General features: G+C 30.2%; 1 protein-coding gene across 1 annotated transcript; it reads right to left on the bottom strand.

Annotated features, from left to right (window-relative positions):
• Positions 1–4149: 4149 nt before the first annotated feature.
• LOC120078098 (U-box domain-containing protein 9) lies at positions 4150–6565 on the bottom strand. Its single transcript, XM_039032313.1, has 2 exons — positions 5962–6565; positions 4150–5472 (listed from the first exon to the last, which is right to left on the bottom strand). Exons 1-2 carry the CDS (start codon positions 6247–6249, stop codon positions 4378–4380), a joined length of 1383 nt encoding a protein of 460 aa, XP_038888241.1. The 5' UTR covers positions 6250–6565; the 3' UTR covers positions 4150–4377.
• Between the last annotated feature and the right edge of the window lie 2514 nt (positions 6566–9079).

Raw genomic sequence — 9079 nt, 5'->3', positions numbered from 1 at the left:
ATGATATTCAATAGTTAATTCATGTGTCGGAAGAACTTATACTTGTGCAAAATTTTATTTTAGTAAGGGTTAAAACTGCATCATTGATGTGCTTCTAAGGTCAAAATTAATGAAATTTAAAACCTATGATATTTTTTTTAGTAGGACAATTGTGGGGAACGGGATTGAACCCCCAACGTCTAAGGAGAAAGGTTATGTCCAATTATATTGAGCCAAGCCCATTTATAATCTAAATAGATACAACGTGCGAAGAGTTTAGGGTCACATTTGATGTTTTTTTTTTAATGATGTAACAGTTCATCCAAACTTTGTCCATATGAATAGACATTGCATATAAAATTTTGATTAAAATGAAACATTATTGTAGACAAGAAAAACCAATAGAAAGTTGTATCTTCTAGCACCAACCGCACATTGATTAGACAAACAATTGTACGACAATGATTAAATTTAAATATCTTTTTTCTCCCCAAATCAATATTATTACCAAAAATCGTTTTTCAAACAAACGATTTTAAATTTGTAATTCTTATGCATGATTTCAACTTTAGTCTATCTAACAAGAAGGTAACATTTTTTAATACTTAAAAATTCATTTCAATTTTGATTTCTTGAGATGCTTTAAATTTGTTATCTGATACTCCGAATGATCAAGTATAGGATTTAAGGGCGAAATTCTCTGGTGAAAATTTAAGGGTGTTATATTGAGATTACGTTCGGAGTTTTCATTTTAGACCTTTCTTTTCGACCTATTGATTTAAGAGAAGTGTCATATATAACCGCCCCTGGAAACTAATTTATATTGAGATTATGTTTCTATTTGTGACTTTCTTAACTCTAGGTATTTATATATTCTGTACTTTGTAACTTTTTAAGATATATAAAATTCTTTCTCCTTTGCTCGTGGACGTAAGGAAACACAATGTTGATGAACCACGTAAATTTATGTATCGTTCTTCTTCTTCTCTATTATTTGCTTGTCGATTTTGTTTATATGGTCATAACATTGATTTTGCTTAATTTTGTTTTTTTTTTTTTTAAAAAAAAAAAAGGAAAAGAAAAGAGAACTTGATTTTTTTTCTTCTTTTGAGAGAGTGAGAATAGAGAAACAGAAGAGAGAAAGAGGTGTCCCCATTGTTGTCTATTGAGATGGATTAATATATCAACATAATGCTATGCTCTTTGGATATTGCTCCCATTGGCCAAACCCCATACTTTGCATTATATGCCACATGGTAGACCCCTCTTCTCTTCTTTGGATTTCTTTCTCCTCAAACTTATACCTAAATTTTCTAATCATAACCATTAGGTGTTCGACTTAAGGAGTTGGGATTAGGATGAGCGGAATTGTGTGCTTCACTTCTTGTTTATTCTAAAAAGTTCTTAGGCCCCACAATTAAGAAAACATCAATTTTATGTTTTATTAACTCTTTACACTATGGGACACAAGACTTCATAACTCTCCAGACCTCACAACCTCACTTATTTCAAACACTTTCAAATCTCCACTATACAGAAACTTCAAATTCTATCATTTGTTTTTCAATGGTTAACCATAGCTATTGAATTTATGCTTCTCTCTTCCTAATGTTTTATAAGAAGAAGAAAATTGAAATACATTATAAAACACTAGTTGGTAAAACTTAAGATACATAATATTTTAGGACAAATTGCAAAAATCACTCATGAAGTAGAATGGTAGTTACAAATACACACTCAAAGTTTTTATTGTAAAAGGTGAGCTCTTAAATTTTTACAAGCGTTAAAATTGAGTCCTCAAATTTACATAGATGTGCAAAATTCAACCACCAAATATTTAATGATAAAAATTGAACCCTCAAACTTATATAATTATTGAAGTTGGTTGGACTCACGAACTTGCAAACTTGTAGAAATTTGGACCTTATACATTTATTTTTAAACTTTGGATTGAATAAAGTAAATTGTCCAATTGTAAATGAAGTAATTTAATTTTAAATGTTTAAAGGTGAAATGATTTCTACAAATTTGCAAGTTTAGAAATCCAATATTAACAATTGCATAGGATTCAATTTTATCATTAGATGTTTGAAGTTCCAATTTCTACATTCATGCACGTTTGATGGTCCAACACATTTGTATAAGTTTAATGGCTCACATTTAACAATTAAAAGTTTGAAAGTGAAATTGCAATTATCATCATACTTCAGGGATGGTTTATACAATTTACCTAATATTTTATGCTAATTGAGTTTAATATTTTGTATTCGTTGAGTTATACTCATGTTTACATCATTCAAAATGTATTATAACTATAAAGTTCTTGAAGAATGAATAAATAATCCTCCAATTATCAATAACTCAATGGCTCATTACTTAAATGTAACTTTTTCTTTTCTTTTTCTTTTCCTTTTTATCTCTCAAGTTCACCAAAATGAATGATATAAATGGACTCTTTAGGACGCTAAGATGATTTAGGATGTGGGGAGTTCTCATCGAGTATGATCGAATATGTTCAAGCACTAAGATGATATACGATACACGAAAGGAAAATGACGATGAGATACGAAACATGTTCCGAAAATGGACCCACAACCATTTATAATCGATTAGATAGGATAATGGACCTTAAACACTGAGATGATATAAGATGTGGAGATATATCATCTCATATTGGACCCCATGTTATATGAAATTGATGTAATATAAACGTGATAAAATCTTAAATGCCCAATAATTTTTTAATACCTAACAAGGACCCATTGGATTTAATACGTTAGGCTTAAGGAGGGACAATATGCAAATAAAAAGAATGATTGAATTTCACCTAAAAATTTTTTAAGGTACATCAAAAGTAATTGAAGAAGAAAATTAGTATTCTCATGAAATATTTAAAAGTTTGGGCCAAAATCTAATTAATTGTCGTAATCGCAAAGATACCGATCAAAATGAGCTAATTCAACGATAATTGATATGATTCAAACCTCCATATTTGCTGTGGTAAAAAAAAAAAAAGTTTCTTCATTGGTTTTAATTATAATTATATTATAAATGTTAAAATGAAAGCTATATATAAAAAATATTTTGTAAAAGAATCCAAATATCCAGCTAGCAGGGACAGGAAGGGATTTTTCTCTCCCATAAAATACAGAAAAAAAAGGGACTGGAAAGCAACCTGCTTTGATTTGATGTTACTATTTCTCTTAATATTTTAAAGAAAACAACTATTTTCCCAAAAAGAAACAAACAAACAAAGAGAGTGAGAGAGCTACAACTGAAAACTAAAAATTTTAATAGCCTCAAGTATTTCACTGAACTAACCTATATGCAGTCATAACAAGTTTCATTTTGGCCTCAATTGCACCAAATTATGAAGCCAAAAGCCAAAAACAAAACCAAATTATAAAAACTCAAACATAATAATAATAATAATAATAATAATAATAATAATAATAATAATAATACTGATAATACTAATAATAATAATAAAGGCAAAAACAACTCGCCCATGGAAAAATTGGGGACTTTATGGAACATAGATTAGCCTAGTGGTAAATAAGAGGTACGACCTTGATAAAAGACTAAGAGGTCATGGATTCAATCCATAGAAATTGTTTCGAATACTCTTTAGTGAGGAGGAGATTGAACCTTTTATCACTCATTAGGAGAGAGATTAGTACTTAGTACCTGTTACTACTTGTATCCACATTTTTAGACCATATTTGTATGGAATAAATTTCCTTGCTGATGAAAATGGGAAGGTGGAGTAGAATGAAGAAATATAAACAAAAGGGGAGGTTAAAAGAGTGAACTATATCTTCACAAAAAGGTGTAAGGCATCCAATATTCCTATTCCCTTCATCTTCAAAGGGACCACATTACTAGAGATATCACATACACCATTCAAAATGATGCACATTACTTTTCCTGTTACCTTTCACTGACTCTTTCTTGTCCAATGTTAAGATCCATTTGGTACCACTTCGGAACATATGCAATGAAACAATCATATCCTCTCTCTACTTTTATTCTCTCCAATCAAATTTGCTCACTTCCTTTTGAACAGGCTCTTAAACTTATCAGTTATCAGTTCAATGAAACAGAGAGGGGAAAAACTAGCATTTTCAAAGTGCAGTAGTGATAAGAATAAGTAAAACTAAAACAGAAACAAAAAGAAAAAGAAAAACTAATATCAACAGAACTCACTTCACATTTATTCACATTGACTAACTGATGAACTTGGCAGTGAAATCGACATTAGACTCCACAGGATAAGAGAATATACAAAAAGAAAAAAGATGATTGAAGATTACCCAAACAGATGACCGAGTCTTAGCAAAGACGAGAGTGCCGGATTTAGACGCAGAATCTACAAGTTTTTAATGCCGAGGAATTTCATTAGGCAGTGTGGGTCATATTAACTACCCTGTTTAGTCTTTCAAGTATGCCACTGGCCTTTCTCTTGGCCCTAGAAGTTCCATTCTGAGCAAGTTCGGAGATAGTTCGATAGCATTTCTCTTCCTCCCTCATATCCTTCCATTTGGTTCGATCGTATAAGCAGATTGCATGGATGATCACAATGCAATTTTCCTTGTTACGTGAACAAGAACTTTCCCTGATAATTCTGAGTAAGAAAGGGACGGCTCCAAGTTCACCAATTTCTTCGATAGCTTTTTGATGGGACGATAGCATTGCAAGAATAGCCAACAACTCATCAACATGCATCTGGTTCATGATCTTTTTCAGAAGCACTCGGACTGCACCATCTCGCACAGCTCTTGCTTTGTTTTCATGAATTATACAAAGATTGAATATTGCTGAAGCAGCATCTTTAATTGATAAAGGATGCCCCTCGTCTAAAAGCTTGATAAGTGGTTTCAACGCACCAGCTTTCCCAATGATTGCTTTGTTTGAGTCGAGAGCAGACAGTGTAAATAGGGCTGCAGCTGCATTGCTCCTTGTTTCCATGGTTCCTGATCCTAACGCTTCCATTAGAAGAGGTATTACATTGGGTGTTTCGATAACAAGCTTCTTGTTGTTGTCATGGATCGACAAATTCAAGAGTGTTGTGATTACATCTTCTTGCAGATCCGTGTGAATACTACTACTTTGCGACTTATCTCCACAAAGTGGACTAAGCAACAAAGATATGGCATCAAGGGACTCACCAAAAAGTGCTCGAAATGAGGGCATTCGCTTCGTCAACATTCGAAGCTCCTTAGCAGCTGCTTTCTGTTCAGATATTGTCATAGACATTTTCTCTATTAACGTGAGAAAACGATCACGATCAGCCTCTGTTATCACATCATCATCAAGATAATGAACACGGACACGGTCTTGCAACTCAATTCCCCGACTTGTACACCACTGAGATATCATTTCACGAATCAAGTGATTGGGAGTGAGGTTGGTGTGTGAAAGAACTTGCTGAGTTCTGGGGCAAGTCCTGTTCCCTGATTTCAGCCATTTCTGAATGAAGGGTTTGTCATATGTCTGTAAATAAGATCAAACAAAACAATAAGAACTAGAAAACCTAATGAAAACAAAGGATTCAAAATGGGCAACAAGATCCAATCCCCCAAAACCATACATATAACAAAAGATCTATAAGAACTCCTCCTCCTCCTCCTCCTCCTCCTCCTCCTGTATTCTACATAATTCCAGTTGACCATTCATATTATTCACAGTCAACAACATGAATACACAGTAACCGAAGATCCTAAGGGTTTGTATCGTTCGCCCTCTAAATTCTAAATGAAATAAAAAAGATGCAATGTCAATGAACATACAGCAAGTTAAATTTAAAATTCTAATCTAAAAACCACAGAAACCTGAAAATCTTCTTGAGAGCGCTGAAAATTGAAGAAGAAGAATAAATTTCACACTCGTGTTCTCAAGAACATAGAAGCTAGAACCGCGAATTAGGAATTAATTTCAAAACCTAGAAGAGAAGAGGGAAAAAGAAGAAAAAAAATCACAGACCTCGCCAGTAGACACAATGACAGGATCTCTCATGAGTTCTCTAGAAAGCGGACAACGAAATTCTTCAGGACAAATGAGATTCTCGAAAAGATTAGAAGAAGAACGCGATCTCTTCCTGAGTTTCAACTCCTTAAGTGCAGAAAGAATTTCTTTAGCGTTATCAATGGTGTCGGTGGAGTAATTATCGTCATCAATAATAGCAACGATAAGTCTCTGTAACTCCCTCTTCAACTCCGTGGCTTTCCCCATAACTGTAGGATCAGAATCAAACACGCCTGTTTTCGCCATGGAAGGGAAAAGCAAGAAGAGGAAGAAGAAGAAGTGATTGATGAGAGTTGAAGAACAGAAAAACACTGCTACAAATGATGAAGATGAAGATGATGAAGATTAAATATGAAACTTGTCATCTCATCTCATGTTTGAAAGGAAAAAAGTTAATCCCCCATCTCATAAGTTTGAAGAAATTGGGGTTTGTGTTTCTCAATCCGCCATTAAAAGCAGAGAGAGCATCAGTTTTTGTTGAGCTCCTTCCATTCTCAAAGAATGAATTTCTTCCAACTTTAAAAACTGATAAAATCTACAGCTACCACATAATTCTCTCTCTTTCCTCTCTCTAATTTTCTCAAGGCTTCTTTTAATCCAATTATCCTTTTTATTATTTTTTTTTGTCTTTTTTCCCCCTAATATTATTTTTCTCATTTAAAAAAAAAAACTATATTATTTTCACCTTCAACCTTTTACCCTCTTAATACTCTGGAGTTTATTCGATTCTAGGCCACGTTTACTTCAGGTGAAAAGTAATCAATAAATGATAATGTAAAAATCAACCTCAATTGATTATTTTTGTTGTTGTTTACTGTGTCACGTAATAAGTTATACGACCCACTTCAAGTGATTGTGGTTGAAAATTAAGTGGGACCCACTACATTTGTTGTTATCATTACAAATGTTATTACTGTAACAATATGAAGATTATGAATCTGCCACATTTATTAATACATTTACCTCTACCATTACCGGTAGAGTCAAATAGTAACGATAACAGTAAAATGTGACATATTTATAATTATAGGTAAACGCAATAAAAAACAATCTAATTATCTTTGCGATTTGAGCCTAATACAATTCATGAAATCTCATTCCAATTACACCAATTTTTATTACGATTTAGTAAACGTGGCCTTAGTCAATCTATATATTTTTAAATGATGATCTTTTTGTTATGTACGGTCAATAAATTTTAAATTTAGTTACTATTGTTGATTTTTTTTTAAAAAAAAAAAAAAAAAAAAAAAAAACCTTTTGTTATCTACTAACATTTTTGTTGTAACATTTGAATTTTCTCACATGAAATTTATATTATGATCAAGACAATTTCGATAAAAAATAACTTAAAAAGTAAACTTTAGATTTATTGAAAGTGTGGGAACTCAAGTTAGATCATTAATAAAGAGACTAAAATTGAATAAACTCAAAAGTACAAATATCAAAATAGTATTTTAACTTTTAATATATTTAGTTTAATTGCTTGATTAAAAAAATACTTAATAAACTTTCGTAAAATTGGCAATTAGTACATGAATTTTAGTTTGTAATGATAATGATTTGGTTCATGTACTCTCCCGTTTGTAATAATTTAATTTTTTTTGAACATTATTATATAAGAATTTTTAATCAAAATTAATGAGTTTAGTTTTTATCATGATAAATCTCAATCAATTTTTTTTATTATGTAATGACGTAATCTTTATATTTCTAAACAAATTTGATTAATTATTAATTTATCGATTGATATATGTAAGAAACTTAACTAAAGTATTTCTCACGATAGAAACTATATCATTATAAATTGTAAATATGTGGATTAAATTATTATAAAATTAAAGTTCAAATGTTAAAATTTTAATTTCTTGAAAGTTTAGGACTGGAAGCGTTTTTAAACCTATTTTATTTGTTTAAAAGAGATTTATTTTAATTTTCTACTCATTTTTTTAAATATTGAAGACTCCAACGTTCAAATCTTCATTTCTATTTTTTTTTCTTTTTTGGATTTAAAAGAGTCTTCCTAAAATTCGTATTAAAATGAAAACTATTTTTTTTAGAAAATTCATTTTAACAATATTGTTATTTTTTAATGCTTATTTTGAAATAAATATTAAAATAAAACAATATTCAATTTCATGGATCAAAATGGGAATGGAATAATTATTTTAACCGCGTGATAATAAAATATGGAAAGAAAGGGACGTGGAATTTAGCTGGCTCATTAATTAAATACTAAATTTGAAGAGAAAAAAAAAACCCTTCCTTTTTCTAAACATTTAATTTCCTTAATTTTTATACATAGAATTTTCTTTGCATTAATGTTCATTGAATTCTCTAATTAAGAGGCAAGAATTTTACACGCGTAACGTCTATTTAATGTTTAATTTTCGAGAATGAATTTGAAATTGAATAATTAATTAATTTATTAATTCTATATATGACTTTCTTTTCAACAACTCTATCGTTGGATTTAAGAAAGTGTAAAAATGATTTTAAATCTTGTGATTTGAAAGTCGAGAAATGATTTTAAATTAATTATTTTATTAGAAACGAATGTTTTTTAAATAAATATATTTAAAATTTTGTATTTAGATAGTAATCAGAAAAGAAAAGAAAGTTAATAATTTACTAATATAGACTTTTAATTATGATGTGTTGATTGAGAATTAGAATTTGATAAGCTTATTAAGCCTCGTTTAATAACCATTTTATTTTTTGTTTTTGTTTTTAAAAATTAAGTTTATGGACACACCTCTACCTCTAAATTTCTTCCTTTATTATTTACTTTTTACCAATGGTTTAAAAAATCAAGACAAAATTTTGAGAACTAAAAAGAGTAGCTTTCAAAAAGTTGTTTTTATTTTTTGAATTTAGCTAAGAATTCAACCATTGTACTTAAGAAATATGCAAATCATTATAAGAAATGTGGATGAAATAGACTTAATTTTTAAAAACAAAAAACAAAAAACCAAACGGGACCTAAGTAATTTAATTTAAAATCCTATGAAGTCTTGCAAAATCCGAACATTTTATTCAGAAAAGTTTTTTTTAAAAAAATAAAATGGGATTTGAA

Source organism: Benincasa hispida, chromosome 5, assembly GCF_009727055.1.
Source record: "Benincasa hispida cultivar B227 chromosome 5, ASM972705v1, whole genome shotgun sequence".
NCBI classification, from domain to species: domain Eukaryota; kingdom Viridiplantae; phylum Streptophyta; class Magnoliopsida; order Cucurbitales; family Cucurbitaceae; genus Benincasa; species Benincasa hispida.
The sequence above is the reverse complement of the archived record's forward strand: the minus strand, read 5'-3'. Positions and strand labels throughout refer to the sequence as shown.